At 46.6% G+C, this 21405-nt stretch overlaps 1 protein-coding gene across 4 annotated transcripts in view; it reads right to left on the bottom strand.

Moving 5' to 3' along the window:
- Positions 1 to 21405, bottom strand: part of Emid1 (EMI domain containing 1) — a 48251-nt gene that overhangs the window by 2128 nt on the left and 24718 nt on the right. The window contains exons 13-15 of one of the 4 annotated variants that reach the window (XR_013111774.1): positions 9882 to 9926; positions 2491 to 2575; positions 1251 to 1341 (exon numbers count right to left, since the gene is read on the bottom strand). Coding sequence is in view for 3 of the 4 variants with exons in the window: in XM_034508752.2 (XP_034364643.1) it covers positions 1251 to 1341; positions 9882 to 9926 (136 nt within the window). In the remaining variant the exon portion in view is untranslated. The remainder of the gene's footprint in view (positions 1 to 1250; positions 1342 to 2490; positions 2576 to 9881; positions 9927 to 21405) is intronic. The other 3 variants (XM_034508756.2, XM_034508752.2, XM_034508753.2) reach the window with 3 other exon arrangements.

Here is a 21405-nt window from a genome sequence, read left to right as displayed (position 1 = left end):
GCCTCGAATTTGCTATCCTGTCTCAGCCCTCCAGTGCTGGGATCATAAGCATGTAGCCACCATTCCTGACTTGGACAGCACACAATCCAACCTCCAGGTCTTATTAGACTTCCTGTCAGAGTTGTCCCTCTCACCTCCATATGGCACAAGCAGGTATTTTCTATGACCCCACACAGGGTCCCCTCTTCTGAGAAGTCTCCAATGTCCAGCAAGAAGGGCCTACATCCTCAGGCACTCTTGAAGTCTCTACAGTGACTGACGGACAGTGGTCCAGCCCAGCACCCATCTGAGCCAAGCACTCAGTTGGTGTTTCCTGATTTTGATGAACAAAGGGTTGGTTTCAACCCTGCCCGATTTCTAAAACCGAGGACATTTTCAGAAAGAATACTTAGGGCCTCAGATTTTAGATTTATAAGAGGGGAGGGTGGACACACTATGGAAGCCTCTGGGCATTGCCGTGCATCTGGGCTGTGAGACAGGGCAGCAGCTGGAGGGGGCAAAGGATAGCTCTTTGGGATGGGAGCTCTCGGTGGGCAAACGAGGAGCAGCCCATTCCTGTGAATGGCTAGCCCCATCTCCCCACACAGGCTATGGGCTCATTAGCCCCACTTCAGAAGCCAGGAGTCGAACTTCCTTTCGACTGGCTGCCTGGACCTGCCTTCTAGAACATTCCCAGTCCAGTGCTGCTCAGCTTTAGTCTCCACCTCTCAGAAACTTTGAGGAAAACAACCCTGGAGACTTCTCAGAGAAGCCTTTGTTCTTCCTCTGCTTGTTCACTTACCATGATGCTTGCCCTTCTGGTCTTCACTGAGACATCACCTCCAGGAAGCCCTCCTGGACTGTTTCCTCATGAACTAGCTCCCTCCCTCATGGTGACGAACCCAGGAACTTGTACAAGTGAGGTAAAAGCTCTACCATGTGGCCATGTCCCTAGCAGGTCAGAGGCATAATTATACGCACTACTCTGTCACATCCCTTCTTAACTTTTGCTGCCAGCTATCCTCCCCATCCCCTGCCCTAAACTGCACGAGGGCAGGACTACATCTACGGGCTTTGTTGGAGCCTGTGCAGGTAGGTGACTGCCAGAACAGGAAAGCTAGTTCCTTGTGCCAGGCTCTATGTCCTTGATGAGTGGAAGGATGCAGTGTCTTCTGGCCCAGACCAAGCACCGGGAGGCATCTTCTTCACGCCCAAGCCTGTCCCAGGCCCATCCTGGGAGGGTTTGCCCTGCCTGCCCGCCCTGCCATTACCTGGCCACATGATGGCTTCCAGTAGTGTGACCCGTCTGGCCAGGAGCTCCAGCTGAGCCTGCTGCTGCAGGAAGCTCTGTAAGCTAGGAGCCTGATGGGAGATGGAGAAGAGCAGACGGTGCGAGTCTGGCCTCTAAGGGCTGGGCTGGGAGCCAGGGGGTGAAGGCAGCTATATGCTGATGGGCCTTGGGGCAGGAGTCTGGACCAGTGTCCACCAGACCCAGTGTCCCCTTGTGAGGTAAGGAGAAGGCTTGCCTAGCTCCTCAGGTAGCCAGGGTGGGAAATTGGAGGATGAGTGCCAGGGTAAGGATTGGGCTCTCTTGAGCCCTGACAGGAAACTTAGAACACACTAGGACCACAGTGGCAACTGCAGGAGAGATACCTGGGGCCAGGAAGGCAGGTCCTGTAAGAGTCTTGAGAACTTTATGGGGAAGCTGGTCAGAACGGGCAAGTGCTCTATTACCCAGAATCCTTTGGGTCCTGAGTCTGCCTCTGTCACTCACAGTTCCCTGCACTTTTGGAATCTAGCTGCATAACCTGTTTTCCTGTTTTGTCTAGAGATTGTCTCCATTGCCCATGACCTCTCTAGAGTTGAAGCCCAAGTAGAGGCTACATCCCTTATCTATAAACCTATGGGCTTGGGCTCTAAGTGTATGACCCCTGGCCCCAGTATGGCTAAAGTCTGGCTGTTACCCATAATCCCTTGCTGATTAGGCATTTGGTTTCTTCTTTCTTTCCTTCCTTCCTTTCTTTCTTTCTTTCTTTCTTTCTTTCTTTCTTTCTTTCTTTCTTTCATTGCGGTTTGTTTTTCAAGACAGGGTTTCTCTGTGTAGCCCTGGCTATCCTAAAACTCACTCTGTAGACCAGGATAGCCTCAAACTCACAGAGATCCTTCTGCCTCTGCCTCCTGAGTGCTGGGATCAAAGGTGTGAGCCACCATGTCCAGCTTTGGAGTCTGTTTTGGTTGCCTACAATTTTTTGCAAATCTCATCATCTGTTGTCTCTGAGCTCTGTTAAGTAACTACTTCACCCACAATGCCTAGAGGGAGGCACAAGGATGAGTCCAGGAGCAGGACCTTCCCCTGGGGAAGGGGATCAGTCATTCGGGTCCAGTAGCCTCTGCAGCCTATGCTTCTTCAGCCTCAGAACTGGACTCAGGCCAGTTCCACCCCAAGAAGGTTTTAGGGGAGACTGGTAAGCAGGGGCTGAGCTGGCTGGCCGTCTGTCTGTCTCTACTCACCATAGAGCCCAATCATTGTTTCCAAGATTAATACCCTCTCAGCTAAAATCTTCAAAGCCTCGCGTAGTTGGTGCAACCCCTCCCCCTGTGGAGGAAAGAGACAGATGCAGCCGTGACGGGGGGCAGGGAGGGGGACCCTGCAAAGCCTGCCAGTGGCCCATGCCCCACCCAGGACAAGCACCTGTAGCCCTGTACCACCTACCACAGCCCAGAACCCATGGACAGCCAAACAAGACCGAGGGGGACAGGATGGGGGCAAGGCAGGAGGAAGCAACCCCTGGACACCCTCTCAGGAAGTGCCATTTGATCCCAGTTGTGTGCAAATTGTGCCACTCTGGAGGACTCCGATCTGCTTTCTCCACAGAAAGCCATATTGTTCTCAAGGTCACATGGCACCAGCTTGACCTCTCACCCCCATCCCCACAGCCTCTGCACAGTGCTTGTCACATCCCTGGGCCATTTATACTCTGGGCTGGCGCTCTCTCTCTCTCTCTCTCTCTCTCTCTCTCTCTCTCTCTGGGCCATTTATACTCTGGGCTGGCTCTCTCTCTCTCTCTCTCTCTCTCTCTCTCTCTCTCTCTCTCTCTCTCTCTCCATTTTAAATTCTTTACATTTTTCTGTTTCTCTTTATTCATCTTCTTCAGGCTGACTCTTTGTTCTGACTGGTCCTGCTGGCCTCACCCTAACTCTGTCAGTGAAGGGAAGCCAGTTGCTAGTAATTCTGTTCATGCTAAAATGAGTGTTAAGTGAAAATCAAAATGTTTGAATGGCATTGTTGCTTAAAATGAGGCTACTCTAAGGCTTGAGCCCAGCCGCCTCCTTCAGGAAACCACTCACATCTCTGCCAAGACCATACCAGCTTCATACTCTGACCCACCGTGGTGAGCACGCTCAGCCCAGCTCCTCTCAGCGGCAGCTGAAGGCACCAGTGTACTCCCAGGGCTGTGGCGGTGGGTTCACCAAGCTCCTTTAAGGCCTCCCAGGCCTAAGGCTCTCCACTTTCCCCAAACGGAGGCTCATTTAGAGAGCTCTCTTGGACTTTCTCCCAGTTTGTCCTTTCTTTCCCCAAAACAAGGTCTTGCCCAACACACATCCCCTTCCTAAACAACTTCTAGATTGTTGGTATATTTTCCGACAGACACCAAGATGTTTGTGACAACTACCCCACATCTGACAGCATCTAGAAGTCTCTTGGCACTTAGTGTAGGGCAAGTGAAGGGATGCAAACACACATCTCCTTATGTGTGTGTGTGTGGTACACATACATGTGCAGTTATATATGCACATGAACACGTGTGTGTGTGTGTGTGTGTGTGTGTGTAGAAGCCTGATCATGCCATAGCATGCACATTGTGGCTACAACATGAGTGTGGACATCAGAGAACGAATTGAATGCACTGGCTCTTTCTTCACATCACGTGGGTTGGGTCCTAGAGCTTGAACTCACACTTGTGTCAAGTGCCTTCTCCCCCTGAGCCGCCTCCCAGGCCTCTCCACTGCTTTCTTACTTTTTGAGACAGAGTCTTAAGGTGTGCCCAACATGTACAGTTTCAGCTAGTCTGGCTGGCTATCGAGCCCCACTTGTCTCTAATCCTCGATGCTAGCATTGCAGGCATACATGCCATGCCTGACTTCTATGTAGGCGCTAGGGATCAGAACTCAGGGCCTCTTGTTTGTACAGAAAGTGCTCTTATCCACGGAGCCATCTCCCCCACCTCATTTGTGGTGTGTCATGTGTGTTGTGTATAGGTTTGTATATGTGTGCTCACATGTGTATGCATGCACACATGTACCTGGACCTGGTGTGTGGTATGTGGTGTATGTGTATGGGTGTGTATACGTGTGCTCACATGTGTATGCACGCACACATGTACATAGACCTGGAGGCTGGAAGTGACATCCGAGTTTTTCCTCCACCTTATTTCTTGAGGCACGGTCCCTCAATTGAACCCAGAGTTTGCTCTGGCAATCCCGTTTCTGCCCTCCAAGCTCTGGAATTTGGGATAGGCTGCCATGCCCACCCAAAATTTATGTGGATCCTGGAATGTAAACTCTGGTCCTCACCTCTGCTATCTCTCCAGCTCCTTCTCCCCATTTTTTTTTCTTTGAGATACAATGTGACCCAGGTTAGCCTCAACCTCACCATAGTTCTGCCTCAGACTCCCATGGGCTGGAATTCCAGACATGAGCCCCTAAACTTGGCCCACCATCCAACACTCTGAAGCAGTGGCTCTCCACAAGAATATCTAAACAACTGAGAGGACTCCCACCATACCAACCGAGTGTTCATCTCCCCGGGCTACTCCTTATGCTCCAGCTGTTCTATTAATATCATAAATAAAGATGGAGCTATTCTTGCTCCACTGAACTGCCACTTCAGCCTGGGGTACTGGGGTTACTACAGGTCACATGCCAAAGTAATCCCTCTTCTGGTGTCACGGGAACAGGTTGTGAAAATGGATGATCCCGGGGCTGGGGACGTGGTTCAGTGGGAAGAGCACTTGGTTAGTGAGAACAAGGGGCCTGAATTCAGAGCTTCAGAATTCATGTAAAAGCCACCCAAGCTCAGGGGTTGGTGGCACACACCTTTAATCTCAGCACTTGGAAGGCAGAGACAGGTGGATTTCTATGAGTTTGAGGCCAGCCTGATCTACAGAGAGAGTTTTAGGACAGCCAGAGAAACACAGAGAAGCTACATAGAGAAACCCCCTTTCAAAACAAACAAATAAAAACACAAAAACAAAAAACAAAACAAAAAAATACCTGTTGCAGGTAACCCTAGCACTGGGCAGGTATAGAAAAAGGCAAGATTTGTTGGCTGCTAGCCTAGCTGGAAGATGGTGAGCTCCCAGATTTAATAACAAGGGAACAACACATGCACACATAACCACACACATGCATACACACAGGTATAACACACACAGAGTGTGTGTGTGTGTGAGAGAGAGAGAGAGAGAGAGAGAGAGAGAAGAAAGAAAGAAGAGAGGAGAGAGAAGAGAGAAAAGAGAGTTAGTTTAAGGGCTAGAGAAATGGCTCAATGGCTGAAAGCACTTGCTGCTCTTACAAAGGGCCCAAGTTTGGGTCCCAGTACCCATTTTGGACAGCTCACAATCACCTGTAACTCCAGGTCTAGGGAGTCTGTCGCCCTCTCTTGGCCTCTTTAGGTACCAACACACATGTGATACACACTTTTACAGATATGCACATAATTAAAAAGAAGTCTTAAAACATTCTAAAAGATCAATCTTTAAAAACACTATGAAGCCATTCCCAGCATGGACAATGGGCCAATGAGGTACAACCAAAGGGCATCTGGTCCCAGCAAGCACTACTCAGAATGTTTAGCTTTGTCTCCTCGGGAAGAACAGGTGGAAGATCTAGGACATTCACAAGACCACCAGTGAGAGGAGCAGGAAGCACACTCTAGGCTAAGACACCAGAACTGCCACAAACTGCTGTGTGGGAACCTTGCTCAGATCTTGGCTAAGATTTTTATTTATTCTTATGTGTATTGCATCTGTGCTTGCATGTATGTTTGTGCACCATGTGTGAGCAGTGTCCACTGAGGCCAGAAGCCCTCTTGAGACTAGACTTACAGATCGCTGTGGGCTGCCACGTGAGTAACAGGAATCAAACTCACATCCTCAGTAAGCATCCTTAACCACTGAGCTATCTCTTTGTTTGTGTTTCTTGGGTATGGTAGTGAAGAGAATGCCTCGCACATGCCAGACAGCTTCTCTACCACTGAGATTTATCCCAGCTCCCTCCCTTTTTATTGACATTGAATATTATATATTCTCAGTATATTCTCTGACAAGAGCTCACTAACTTGTCCAGGCTGGCCTTGAACCTGTGATCCTTTTGTCTCAGCCTCCTGAGCAGCTGGGATTATGGGTTTATATACCAGCCCCAGCTCTGCCTTCACAGCCAAGGCAGCACCCAAGGTCCCCTGATTCCACTGACCACTGTCTACCTTGCTGCCGGTCTATGCTCCCACTTAAAGGTGCCTGGCCTCTGATTAGGATGTCCACAGCCTTCTAAAGTTCTTTTCTGTCTCCGATCCACTCTCCAAATTGGCGTTCAGAAACATCCTATGGGAACAAAACCCTGACCATACCATTCCTCACATTCTTTGTGTAGCCTTGGCTGTCCTGGAACTCACTCGGTAGACCAGGCTGGCCTCGAACTCAGAAATCCGCCTACCTCTGCCTCCCAAGTGCTGGGGTTAAAGGCGTGCGCCACCACTGCCCGGCCCCTCACATTCTTTAATTTAAAAAAAAATTCTTAAGTTTTTGAGATCCTTCAGTATCTCACTCTGAAGCCCAGGTCTGCTTTGAACTTGCAGCAATCTTTCTGCCTCAGGCATCTGCATGCTGGGATTCCAAGTGTGAGCCACCATTCCTGGTTCCCAGTTTAGCATTTCTTAAAATGACGCCCCAGGTCCACCAAATAGGAATTTCTTAATGTGGCCTTAGAATTTCTGAAAGCCTCTATCCTCTCTCACTTCTTGCCTGCCAAGCTGCTACCCTGAGTACTCGCTACTCCAGATATATCCCAGGCCCCCTTTTACATGCTGCCTGTTAGCATTCTGTCTAAACTCTACCCCTACAGTTACCTGGCAACAGCTAGGTAGGCCTAGCCCATTATAAAAGGGGCTGCTTGCCCCCTCCTCTCCCTCTTGATCTTTTGCTCTTGCTCTCTTGATCCCTCTGTCCCCTCACCCCTCCCCTTCCCTTCTCCCTCTCTCCATGTGGTCATGGCCGGCCTCGTCTCTTCTCTTCCTCCTCTTCCTCCTCTTCCTCCTCCTCCTCCTCCTCCTCCTCCTCCTCCTCCTCCTCCTCCTCCTCCTCTTCTTCTTCTTCTTCTTCTTCTTCTTCTTCTTCTTCTTCTCTCTCTCTCTCTTTCTCTCTCTCTGCCTCTACTACCCTCCTGGCTCCCCTCTCCATTCCCTGAATAAACTCTATTCAATATTATACCAGTGTGTGACTGGTCTCTCAGGGGGAAGAGATGCCTCAGCATGGGCCTGCTGAGATATCCCCTTCCTCCATACCTCTCCACACACCCACAGAACATATTCCCTTTATCTCTTTATAAACACATCACTGCCCCCACTTCTCTGTCTGAATACCATGACTGATTAGGTCTCTTTCATCACCAATATACTATTGGTACAGACACCCCCACCACACCTAAGTTCCTTTTGTCCTGTGGCTGCTGACCATAGTGTTTTACCTGATGGTGACTCCTCCTGGGGCCTGTGTCTGCAGACTGCCTCTCTGTACTGCCCAGCCCTGAGCCTGGCATACAGAGCTATGCTTAGGGAACTGTAGTGGATTCTCTAGCTCCTCTGTCTTAGCCTGTTTCACTTTGTGTCTCACTTTTAGTGCTACCAGTTTGCTCTGCAGAGCTCGTCCTTGGTTTCCTTGTCTAAAGAAGGGATGAAGGCTCGCTTCCCTCATAACTCAGGCCAGTCACTCAGCTCCTGCAGTACATGACTATGACCACGTGGTGACACTGCTGAGCTACAGCTAAACTTGGCAAGAGGCTCTGAAAGCTGCACTACCTCTCTACCTCTAGGGGGCACTGGTAGGTGAAATGTGTCTGCAAGATGTTCCCACTGTACCAGGATCCCTACCTATCTCTAACAGAGCTGGTCCCTCAGCCCAGAAGTTGCATGCATCTCCTACCCAGCGAACCCTCTCCCAGGCAGCAAGCAGGAGTAGAAGTGCAGGTAATGAAAGGAAGAAGGTGGGCAGTAGGGGTCCTGCTACCTCTTGGGAGTCCCTCCCATAGCTAGTCCTGGGTTCAAGGTCTGACCTGGGGTGGCCTCAGGCTCCCCATGCTGGATAAGAGATTCGTAGCCTAGATCTGTAGTGACCTGGTTTTTCCCATAACTTCTGGGATGTGTGAAAAACCCATTTTCTCATCCCAGGTCTCTGGGAGAGTGAGGGGCCTAGAGGAGGGAGAGAGCTGTTCACATGGGTCTCCCTGCACATAGCCGGGTCCACATTGACACTGTCAAAGGCCAGGAACCACATTGAGTGGACCGGTGAGGATGGGGGGAGGGGGTTGGGAAGCAAACATCTGGGAGAGGTAGCAGGGCCCCTGGAAGTCATGGGGTCACAGAGGTGGACTCGTGCAGGGTGAGGACTACCACGGCTGTATCCATCACTGGCTCCATGACCACAAACAGACAAGACAAGGTTGGAGGCTAATGCTGGCCACACCCTCACCCATGGTGCTCAGGAAGGGCAGAAGGGAAGCCATGATGCTAGCTTCTAAAGGGGACCCAGGCTGTCTGTCTTGTAGGGATGTTTACGCCCACCCTACCTATTTTCCAAGTGCTTCCCATGTTAGCAATGGTTGCCAAGTGTGGGCACCCAAGTCTTCAGGGCATGGTACGTTCTAGGCTTCCTTCTCTGTCTTTAAGCAGAGTAGATTCCTAGGCTCCAAACCTGTTCATTAGTTATTTCTATTGATCTTGACGGTTCCCAGTGAGGTCCTTGAAATCTTGAGATTTCTGCGTACATGGTTTCTAGGTCTCTCCTCCCATTTATTCAGTGTCAGCTCTGCATGTGACAGTTTCTAGGCCTTTCTATTGTTCAGCTTCCTTTGTATGGTAGTGTCTAGATCACTTTATTTCAGTCTCTATGGTTCTCTCTGCATATGACAGTTTCTAGGCTTCCCCAGTGGATCACTTATAGTATGTGATGGTACCTATTACAGATCTTTTGGGTAGAGCAGAGTTAGGTCTCCTGGCCTCATTAACCATGTAACATATACATAATGGTTTCAAGATTTCCCTTTCCAAGCTTCCTGGATTCCCTGTATGTCTGTTGGTTTCTAAGTTCCCAGTCCTTTATCCCATGAATCCCTTGTGTACCCTTTTTTTTGTCCCATGACTTGCCTAAGGTCCCCTTTCTGTTTTAGGTGGATGCTTTCTTCACATTTCCCGTTCTTTTGTGGTCAACAGGACAAAGTCAAAACCTTTGACAGGAGAGACCATGGAAGTGGAAAAGGGGTCTGCCCTGGGTCACCTAAACTGCCCAACAGCCTGGCGAGGCTACAGAGGGTAAGTGGGTGAAGACAGAGGCAGAGACAGAGAGAGCATGGGTGGGGTCTGCTGGAGGGGAGTGTTGGGAGGGTGTGGGGGCAGGGCTTCTGTAAGTATGTGAGTAGGACACCCTCATCCCAGGGTCTACTGGTGAGAGAATTCTTTACTGAGCAAGAAGGGCAGGGGAGGGCAGAGGGAGGCAGAAGGAGGGCAGGAAGAGGCAGGGCAGGGCAGAGGAGGCAGGTGGAGGCAGGGCAGGAGGAGGGGAGGGCAGGGCAGAGGAGGCAGGTGGAGGCAGGGCAGGAGGAGGGGAGGTGGGTGCAGGTCTGTAGCTTACCCAGTGGCTCTTCTCACCAGGGTCTCCTTTGGGGCCAGGTTCTCCCTGAAAGAAGTCAGAGACAGAAGTAAGGAAGGGAAGAGAAGGGAAGGGAAGGGGAGGGGAGGGGGAGGAGAGAAAGGGAGGAGAAGAGGAGAGGGGAGGAGAGGAGGGGAGGGAGGGAGGGGAGGGAAGGGAAGGGAAGGAGGGAAGGGAAGGAGGGAAGGAGGGAAGGGAAGAAGGGGGAAGGGAAGAAAGGGGAAGGGAAGAAGGGGGAAAGGAAGGGAAGGAGGAAAGGGAAGGGAAGGAGGAAAGGGAAGGAGGGAAGGGAGGGAAGAAGGGGGAAGGGAAGAAGGGGAAGGGAAGAAGGGGGAAGGGAAGAAGGGGGACGGGAAGAAGGGGGGAGGGAAGAAGGGGGAAGGGAAGAAGGGGGAAGGGAAGAAGGGGGAAGGGAAGAAGGGGAAGGGAAGAAGGGGGAAGGGAAGAAGGGGAAGGGAAGAAGGGGGAAGGGAAGAAGGGGAAGGGAAGAAGGGGGAAGGGAAAAAAGGAAGGGAAAAGGGAACAGAAAAAGGGAAGGGAGCAGGAGGTGGAAGAGGGGGCCTATGTGAGGGAGAAAGACTAACAGAGACCTGGGTGTGATGATGGTGTAGAATGATTGCCTCACACCTGTGAAACACTGAGTTCAGTCTGTGGGGAGGGCAGTGTGCAAGGAACCCAGGGAGAAGACAACAGTTGGTAGGATTGAGCATAGATTTCAAGAACTTCCTATCACAAAGGACAGAGAATTTGGAAATACCCAATGCTTTCTCATGAAACTGCAGAAAGACAGGCCTTTACAGAAAGAACACAGGCCAGGGCTACGGAGTTTTCTTAGAACCAAGAACAAAACCAAAATGGACTTTCTGTTATAAAGGTAAATGTCTGAAAGAATTGGGTGACCCATGCGTATGGTAGGTGTCCTGGGGCTCTCAGCACTTCTCAAGAAAATAACCAAATGGAGTTCCCCAGACTGTGCCCCTCTCATCCAATAAAGCATCTGAGAAAAAGCCGTGTGAAAAAAAAAAACAAGAAACAAGATGAGCACGCAAGAGAAAGACCAGTCAACAGAAACAGGCCCATTGCTAACGTGGTGTTGTAAGTAGGAGACAAGGTATTTAAAACATCCATGACAGGGGCTGGAGAGGTGGCTCGGTGCTTAAGAGCCCTGGGTGCTCCCATAGAGAACCCAGGTTCAATTCCCAGCACCCACATGGTAGATCACAACCATCTGTAACTCCAGTTAGGGGATCCGACACCATCTTCCAACCTCTGCAGGCATCAGGCATGCATGTACACGCAAGCAAAACACTTATACATAAAAAGAAATCTTAAAGAAATTAATAAAATATCTATGACAAATATTCTAGACCATGAAGATGGTTCAGCAAGCCTGGGGGTCACAGTGGTTTCTGGAACCCACATCGGGGGAAGAGAGCTAGGCTCTGTCCTGTCTTTCATTCATGCCCTACCATCAAATACATGCATATTAATAGTAAATAAAAATGTTAAACATTTTTTAAAGATTAAAAAAAATTAAGACTATGAACAGGAATATAGACTCCAATAGAGGCCCTGGAGCTGGAGTCGCAGGTGGTTGTGATCTACCATGTGTGCTGGGAACTGAACTTGAATTCTCAGAAAGAACAGTTATGCCCTTAACCACTGAGCCATCTCTTCAGCTCCCCCAAAAAATGTTTTAAAAGAATCAGTGGGTGTCGGTGGGGTGGTTGAGAGATGGCTCAATGGTTAAGAGCACTGCCTGCTCTTCCAGAGGTCCTGCATTCAATTCCCAGCACCCACATGGTGGCTCACAACCATCTGTAATGAGATCTGGTGCCCTCTTCTTGGCATGCAGGCATACATGCAGACAGAACACTATATATAATAAATGAATACATCTTTAAAAAAAAAAATTAGGCTAGACAGTCTTTGGTACATGCCTGTAATCCCAGCTTTGTGGAGGCTAAGGCACATGGGTTGCTTGGCATGAGTTCAAAGACAGCCTAAGTTAGATAGATAAGAATTCCAGGTCTATATAAACTATATAGTGAGATCCCGTCTCAAGAGAAAAATAAAATAAAAACAAACAAAACAAGGAATCATCTGGGACCGATATGCTATATGACAACATGGAGACTGTTAGGAGACATGCAAATTGTTTTTTAAAAAAATCAGATAGTGGGCTGGAGAGATGGCTCAGAGATTAAGAGCACTGTCTGCTCTTCCAGAGGTCCTGAGTTCAATTCACAGCAACCACATGGTGGCTCACAACCATCTGTAATGGGATTCTATGCCCTCTTCTGGTGTGTCTGAAGACAGCTGCAATGTACTCACATACATTAAATAAATAGATCTTTAAAAAAAAAAATCAAATAGAAATCCTGAAAATAAAATTTTGTTAGGCGCAGGGCCCCGTGATGGTTCAGCAGGTAGAGGGGCTTGCTGTTAACCCGAAACCTCAGTTCAAACTTCTGAACCCACATGATGCTTCCACTCATTCACAGATCAATTATTTCAAGATGTGCCCCGACCTCCACTTCTGCCACAGTGTGTATGTATGCACACATGTACAAATAAATAAAATGTAATAAAGATTTTACGTTTTTGTTAGGACTAACAGAATATTGTACAAAAAAAAAAAAAAAAAAAAAAAAAAAAAAAAAAAAAAAAAAAAAAAAAAAAAAAAAACCCAAACCCAAAACTAATTAATTTGAAAAAAAGCCAATTTAAACTGAAGCACAGAAGGGAAAAAAGGATGTTTTCAAAAACTGGTCTGGGGTGAACTGTTTGCTGGGTACATACTCCACAGGAATGAGCCTGGGGCTCCAGCCGGCACTGTGACTGCAGTTCTAGGCAAAGAAGACAGTGGACGAAGAATGTTTCCCATTGACCCACAGCTTTTCTTCAAGTTTGATTTCAAAACAAAATACACCTCTAGGACCCAAGTGTGGCACCAAGCTTAGACATGACCATGCCATCCTCTTAACATAAAAGTATGTGTGTGTTAGGGAGGACTGGTAATTTTTAAATCCATTTTTTTTTTTTTTGAGACAAGACTTCATTATGTAGTTCAAGCTGGCCTTGAATTTGTGAGCCTCCTGCCTCTGCTTTTTAAGAGCTGAGATTATGGGTATGTGCCACTGTTCCCAGCAGTCAGAAAGGTGAGTACACAGTTTAAGAGCAGAAACCCACAGAAAGCAGAACTGGGCAGGGGGACCTACATGTAACAGAAGCCTCCAGAGGCTCAGTGGGTCCCAATCAGAGTGCTCTGTGAGTTTCATGTCAAAGATTTATACCCAAGTCTTCCCAGTGAATATCAGAGAAGGAAAGGCAGAAAAAGAACCACTTGGAAATATGACAAAACATTCTGTTGCTGTGGATGCCGAGGCAGAAGGATTGCTGGAAGTTGGAGGCTTGCTTTCATGAGTACCAGACCAGCCATAGCTATATGCCAAATCCCAGTCTCAAAAATCAAACCAAACTTGGCTGAGCAGTAGTGGTACATGCCTTTAATTTCAGGATCTCTGAGTTTGAGGCCAACTTGGTCTACAGAATGAGTTCCAGAACAGCCAGGGATACACAGAGAGACCCTGTCTCAAAACAAAACTATAGATAAACACACAAACATGTTCACATTAAATAGAAAGACAAGATAAAAATAAAGCTTAAGGACTGGAGAGATAGCTCAGTGGTTAAGAGTTCTGATTGCTTACTCTTCCAGGGGTCCTGAGTTCAGTTCCCAGCAACCACATGGTGGCTCACAGCCATCTATAATGGGATCTGATACCCTCTTCTGGTGTGTCTGAAAGCAGCTACAGTGTACTCACATATATAAAATAAATAAATCTTTAAAAAAAAAAAAAAAAAAAAGCTTAAGAGGCCAGATGGGGGCTGGAGAGTTAGCTCAGCAGGGAAGGCACTTGCTGCTCTTAGGTTGGGTTCTCAGCACCCAAGTGGGGGCTCACAACCATTCACGATTCCAGTTTCAGGGGATCCAGTGCCCTCTTCTGACCTTCACAGGAACCAGATGAGGTGCACATACATACATGTAGATAAATCACTCATTCCCATAAAATGAAATACATCTAAAAACAAGAGTCTAGATCGATCAATAAAGTGCTTGCTGACTTCAGACTTCTAGCCCCCTCATAGAAAGTTGGGAATGGTACCAGCAACCTAGGAATGCAAAGATAGGACAATCTCCAAGGTTTGCTGAATAGGTGAGCTCTGAGTTTAGTGAGAGACATTGTCCCAAAAATGAATGAATGAATGAATAAGAATGAATGAATAAAATGGAGAGTAATAAAAGATACCTGATATTGACCTCTGACCTGCATGCATGTACACACACACATACTACATAGAGGTTAAAAGTTCAAAGATTACAAACCAAGGGGCTGGGCTGAGAGATGGCTCAGCAATTAAGGTTGCTTTGCAAAAGACCCTGGTTCAATTCCCAGAATCCACATGGTGGCTCACAACCATCTATAATGCCAGTGCCAAAGGATCTAATGCTTTCTTCTGACCTCCACAGGCACCAGGAAATTGGTGCGCAGATATGCATTCAGGAGAAAACATTCATACACTCGCATGTTAATTTAAAAAAAAAAAAAAACAAGTTTGTGCTACATGGCTATAATCCCAGCTACCTGGGAGACTGAGGCCAGAGAATCCTAAGTTTGTGACTCGACTCCCTCAGAAATGGACACATTGAGCAGGAGACAGGACCATTAAACACACACCTTAACAAACATCAGCGAGAAACCATACAAGGCGTGATCTCAGACAATCTTCTAGAACTATGAAAGAAATCAAATACAAAAAAGATACCTGGCAAAGTCTAAGACACCAGGAGATTAACCAAAACACTTCTACGAGTACACAGGTCAAAGAAGGAACCACAAGGGAAATGCAAAACGATTTTGAATCAAGTAGGAACAGAACTTATCAAAATTTGTGTAATACAGCAAAAGGAGTGCTCACGGGAATGGACAGCAGTGAGTGGGTGTGTAAACGAGAGATCAGAATAAATAACTGAACAGATGAAGCCTAGGGTGAGCAAGAGAGAAGAACCAGCCACATCTGTGCAGGTGCTGCACATGTGCTCACACCTCTGCTCGCCTGCCCGCCCGCCACACCCCCTCCCCCGACACACTTGGGAGGTAGAGGCAGGAAGGTCAGGAGCTCAAGGCCATCCTTGACCACAGTGGGACTACACAGCAAGCTCTGTCTCAACAAGCAGACGGGAGCACGTGATCAGAAAGCAGTGAAGCAGAAAAGGAAAAATTGGGAAAACCAACAAGAATCTACACTCTTTTTTTTTTTTTAAATCTACCAGTGTTTTGAAAAGATCAGTAAAAATAGCAGTTTTTAGTCAAGCCAAGATAAAAAAGAAAGATGATTGAAATGATTAATAGCAGAAATGAAAAATAGGTATCTCTAGAGATCCTATGGACATAGGAAAGGATCATACACATTATGAACAATATTATGCCCTTATGTTTTATGAGCCTCCCCCCCCCACCAAAAAACAAAAAGGAAAAAAAAAAAAGAAATTAAATCGGTAATAACCATTTAAAACAGAAAGCTTCGGGTATAGACAGAGTTGCTATTGAATTCTATCAAGAGTTTAAGAAGGAATTGTGGTAATTTCCTGATTCCTTTCAGAAGCATAGAGAATAATTCATAATTCATTTCTTTCCTGGAGTGCTGAGAGTTTAACCTGTAGGGATCATCTCTCGAGCACTGTGTAGGGATAATCACATGTCCAAAAAACAAAAACAAACAAAATCTGATGGCCAACAAACTGAGGCAGGATTAGAAGGTGGGATATCCAGCAGAGAGAGAGAGACAGAGACAGAGAGACACAGACAGAGACAGAGAGAGACAGAGACGGAGAGACAGAGGAAGAGGGAGAACTTTGGTCTTCAGGCAGGAAGATTAGCTGAGGAAATTGGACATATGAATGTGAATCAAGGTAACCAGCCGCATGGCTGACACAGAATGTTATAAACAGGAGAATTGAGCTAGCTGGGGTACAAGCCTAGCTTAAGAATTAGGCATTGATTCATAAATAAATAACATCCGAGCCGTGATTTAGGAAGTGGGTCATGGGTGGAAAAGCCAGTGGTTACATTAACCCAAGCCCTCGGGCATGCTAAGCTTGAACTGTAACACTGACCACCAGCCCAGGTCCCCAACATTATATGAGACCGCAGAGCTTTGGCTGCCTCTGTCTCTGCCTCTGAGTGTTGGGATCAAAGACAAAAGGTATCCGGGTGGATTTCTGTGAGTTAGGGGCCTGGTCTACATAGTTCTAGAACATCCATCCAAGGCTATACAGAGAAACCCTGTCTCAAAACAAAAAGGAAGAAAGAAAGACGGGGGGGGGGGGGTGCGGGGGGGGGAGGGAAAGGGAGAGAGGGAGGGAGGCAGGCAAGGATGGCCCTTCTTACCATTGGTTTTCAACACAGCACTTACGGGGAGTTCTAGCCAACACATTAAAATAAGAAGAAATACAAAGGATTTGGATTTGGCAAATGATTATTTTTGTACACAGCTTTGATTTATCTGTGTAGAAAATCTGAAATAACTATAATGTGATTTATCTTGTTTTTTTATTATCTTGTTTAAAGGATCCCCAGTTGCTAGCAACTGGCCTTTGAAAGTTCTTAGAACTGCTTGACCCTATGACCTTCTTTGGGAACAGGAGAGGATATAAAAAAGCCAGCAGAGAAACCAGATTGAATGGGAGATTGACAGGATTGGAGAAGAGAAGGCAGCTGGCGCAGAAAGAGACTCAGTAGGGCGAGGGCAGAGAAGACCACTGAGCCAGAGAAGATATTGTTAGGAGACAGGACAAGAACTCACAAAGTAGTGAAGACCAGCCTCAACTAACAAAAATGTTCCTGGAATTGATAAGTTATAATAGCAAGGAGATATGTTAATACATACAAGCTCATGCATGCCAGCAACCAACAACTGGGATTTGAAATTAAAAATATATATATTACTATTGCAGAGTGGTGGCTTTAGTCTCAACACTCGGGAGGCAAAGGCAGCAATGTCTCTGTTAGTTAAAAACTAGCCTGGTCTACACAGCAAGTTCTTGACATCCAGGGCTACATGGGAAGACCCTGTCTCAAAACAGCAGCAGCAACAACAAAATAATCAGAAGACCGCAACAGCACAGACACAATAAACAAAGGCAAAGGAACAATGAACAAATGAAAGTCAGCATCACCTGGGAACTGCAAAGTAAAATGGCAGTGAGTTCATCACAGCAAACATCCAATCTCAGCACTCAGGAGGCTGAGGAAGGAGAATATCTTAAGTTTGAGGACAGTCTGTACCAAACCAAACCAAACAAAACAAAACAAACAAACAAAAAAAACCAACCAACCAAACAAACAAACAAAAAAACCAAGCACCACCAACAGCAACAAAACACCTTTCCAATGAAACAGTACTGCACACCTATTACAGTGGCCAAAATATCCAATGGCAACACCAAGTGGTACCAAGTGGAGGTGAGGACTGGGGGAAGATGAAACTCACTCATGCTGTGAAGAGTTTGTGTGTTTCCAGTGAGAATGGCCCCCACAGGGTCACTAGTTACAGGAACTGTTTGGGAAGGATTGGGAGGTGTGGCCATTTTGGAGTAGATGTGGTCTTGTTGGAGGATGCGTGTCAGTGGGGTAGGCTTTGAGGTTTCAAACACCCACAGCAGGCCCAGTGTCTCTGTCTGCTGCCTGTGGATCAGGATGTAAAGCTCTCAGCTACTGTTCCAGCACCATGCCTGCCTGCTGCTATGTTCCCTGCTATGATGACAATGGATTAACTCTCTGAAACTGTAAGAAAGTCCTCAATTAAATGCTTTCTCTTTTAAATTGTCTTGGTCATGGTGTCTCCTCGAAGCAGTAGAACAAGACAGAAAGCAATTTGGTACAGCTACTTTGCAAGACACTTTGGTAGTTTTTCTGATCTTTTCAGCAGGGTCATGTGTATGTATCCCATGGGATACATCTGTCATGTATCCCATGACACCATGCTGGTGTCAAAATCACTTTGAGCTGGGAATGACCTTGAACTTTTGATTCTCCTGCCTCCACCTCCCCAGTGCAGGGATTACAGGTAGGCATTTCTATGCCTAATATATGTGTGTTGCCTGTGACTTGTCCCTCTGCTGCCTGTGAAGGTTGAAGAGACTTCCACAAAATCCCCATGTACATTGTTACTATGCCAATTATAGATGATCAGTAAAAATGATGAATGAAAACAAAACTTTACATATTCAGGAACCCAAAGTAGATTAGACACAGAGTATCATACCTAGTCACAACACAGCAATAGGTATTGACTAAGGCTAAAGAGAAAATCTTAAAAGCCAAAGAGCAACACACACACAGACACACAGACACACACACACACACACACACATGGGGGTGCAAAATAGTGACAATTTATTTCTGGTGAGAAACTATACAAGCAAGAAGGTCACAGAGCAGTATCTTTAAAGTAGTACAAAATGATAAAGTTGCCAACATATAAGTTTATATTTAACAAAATATCTTTAAACAACTAAGGTGTAATAAAGAGTATCTTAGCCAGGAGTAATGGTGGACACCTTTAATGTCAGTATTTGGAAGGCAGAGACAGGCAGATCTCTGTAAGTTTGAGGCCAGCCTGGTCTATATAGTGAGCTCCAGGACAGCCAGAGCTACATAGTGAGACCCTGTAAAATATCTTACTATTGATTGATTTAAAAAAAAAAAATCTTATTTAGCCTGGCGGTGGTGGTGCATGCCTTTAATCCCAGCACTTGGGAGGCAGAAGCAGGTGGATTTCTGAGTTCAAGGCCAGCCTGGTCTACTGAGTGAATTCCAGGACAGCCAAGGCTATACAGAGAAACCCTGTCTTGAAAAACCAAAAAAAGAAAAACCACAAAAAAACTTATTCTATGCTAATGAATGTTAATTTATGTTAGTATGTATGCAGTGCCCATAGAGACTAGAAAGAAGGCACTGGATTCCCTAGAACTGGAGTTACAGATGGTTGTGAGCCACCATGTGGTGCTAGGAACCAAGTCCAGAGCCCATACAAGAGAAGCCAGTGCTCTTAACTGCTGAGACATTTCCCCAATCCTGGGTTTTTTATTTGTTTTAAGACAAGGTTTGTAGCCTATGCTGGCCTGGAACTTACTGAATAGCCCAAGCTGGTCTCAAACTCTTGAACCTTCTGCCTCATAGCCTCTCATGTGTTGGGAATGTAGGTAGGTGTGTGTTAGCAAACTGAGTCTGCTTGCCTGCTTGCCTGCTTGCCCGCTTGCTTGATTACAGAGCTGTGGATTGAACTCAGGGCATCACAGATGCTAGACAAGAGCTCTAACCCTGAGCAATACAACCATCCCCTAAACATAGTTTCAAATAAACTATCCTGAGACTCGTACTATGGGAAAAGCTAAACGATGGTCTTTAAGCTAAAAAGAAATAATATCGGACAGTATATTGGTTAGGGTTTGGTTTTTTGGTTTTTTTGTTTTGTTTTGTTTTTCGGTTTTTCGAAACAGGGTTTCTCTGTAGCCCTGGCTGTCCTGGAACTCACTCTGTAGACCAGGCTGGCCTCGAACTCAGAAATCCGCCTGCCTCTGCCTCCCAAGTGCTGGGATTAAAGGCATGCTCCACTACTGCCTGGCTTGGTTAGTTTTTATTGTCAATGTGGCACACAGTTAGAAGCACCTGAGAAGACAGACCCTCAGCTGAGGAACTGCCTCCATCAGATTGGCCTGTGGCATGTATGAGGCAGGGCAGGGGGAGCAGTTTGGTTGCTGATTGCTATAGGAGGGCCCAGCCCACAGTGGGCAGAGCCTCCCCTAAGCAGGTGCTCTGGGTTAAATAAGAAAGCTGGCTTGAGTGTGAACATGTCCCAGAGAAACAAAACCAGTGAGTTGTATTCCTCTGTGGTCTCTGCGTTCCCGAGTGACGGACTGTAACCTCTAAGCCAAACAGACCTTTCCTTTCGCAGGCTGATTTTGATTACAAAGTGTTCGCAGCAGCAGAGTGATAGCCAGGACAGACAGAAATCTGGATCTTCAGAAATGTATAGTATGAGAAATGACATGTATGTGAGCAGATTTAAAAGGCTACAGTTATCCCCCTGCATTGGTGTGAAATCCATTGTCCTGTTGGTACTGAAATCCACAGAGGTTCAAATCCCTCCATAAAAGGCTTAGTCTTTGTATATGACTTGTAATGTATACAGAAGACTCCATCTGCCTCTAGATTCTTTATAATACTAATGTAAAGGCTCTGTACCAGTTACTTCTGTACAGCTTGAGAACTAATACTAAGACCTGGGCCTCAGCCGGGTGGTGGTGGCACATGCCCGGGTGACAGCTCTGTTGAGTGCTAATAGGTTTTAAAATTCACTGTACCTTTATTTACTTGCTCTGCTTTTGATGAAGGCTCACACTATGTTGCCCAGGCTGATCACTCATTTTTTAACTTACTCAGGCCAGTCTAAACATGAAGGAACAATCCATCCTCAACTTCCCAAGTCCTGGAATCACAGCCATGAGCCACTGTGTCATTTTAGGTGTTATTAATTTTGCCCACGAAAAGGGAGGCATTCTAAGCAGTGGTGGTGCACGCCTTTAATCCCAGAACTCTGCAGGCAGAGGCAGATGGATCTCTGTGAATTGGAGGCCAGCCTGGTCTTATAAAGTGAGTTCTAGGACATCCTGGGCTATATAGAGAAACTCTGCCTCAAAACAAAACAAAACAAAAACAAAGAAGAAAGAAACAAACAAAAGACCTGGGCCTGATGGCACAGGTGTATAATCCCTGCTACTCAAGCGGCTGAAGCAGGAAGGTCATGACCGTGGGTTGCCTGAGCACCTTAGTCAGATCCAGGGAGGGGCTGGAGAGACTGGCTGCTCTTCCAGAGGATCCAAGCTCAGTTCGAAGTACCCGTGTTTGGTGGCTCACACTGACTGTAACTCCATCTCCAGGACATATATGACGTCCTCTTCTGGCTTCCAAGCCCCCCTTCCCCCACATACACATGGTATACACTCACATACATATACACAAAAATAAAATTAAATCTTAATAAAAAAAAATATGGCTAGGGATGTAGCTCACTGGCAAGAGTCTTTGTTTAGCATGTACAAGGCTCTGGATTTGATCTCCAATAACCAGAAAAAAACAAATCATGATTTTAAAAAATCAGTACATGGTCAATATGGAGTACAGGGTGTCTGTCTGTCTTTTTCTTTCATAATATTTTTAAACCATAGTTTTCCTTCTCATTTTTCTTTGTTTCTTTGTTTTTTTCTTTGTTTCCTCCCTCTCTCTCTCTCTCTCTCTCTCTCTCTCTCTTTCTCTCTCTCTCTCCTTTTCAAACAAGTGTTTCTTTGTGTAGCCCTGGCTGTGTTGGAACTCACTCTGTAGACCAGGCTGGCCTCGAACTCATAGCTCCACCTGCCTCTGCCTTTCAAATTCTGGGA

Source organism: Arvicanthis niloticus, chromosome 7 (assembly GCF_011762505.2).
Source record: "Arvicanthis niloticus isolate mArvNil1 chromosome 7, mArvNil1.pat.X, whole genome shotgun sequence".
NCBI classification, from domain to species: domain Eukaryota; kingdom Metazoa; phylum Chordata; class Mammalia; order Rodentia; family Muridae; genus Arvicanthis; species Arvicanthis niloticus.
The sequence above is the reverse complement of the archived record's forward strand: the minus strand, read 5'-3'. Positions and strand labels throughout refer to the sequence as shown.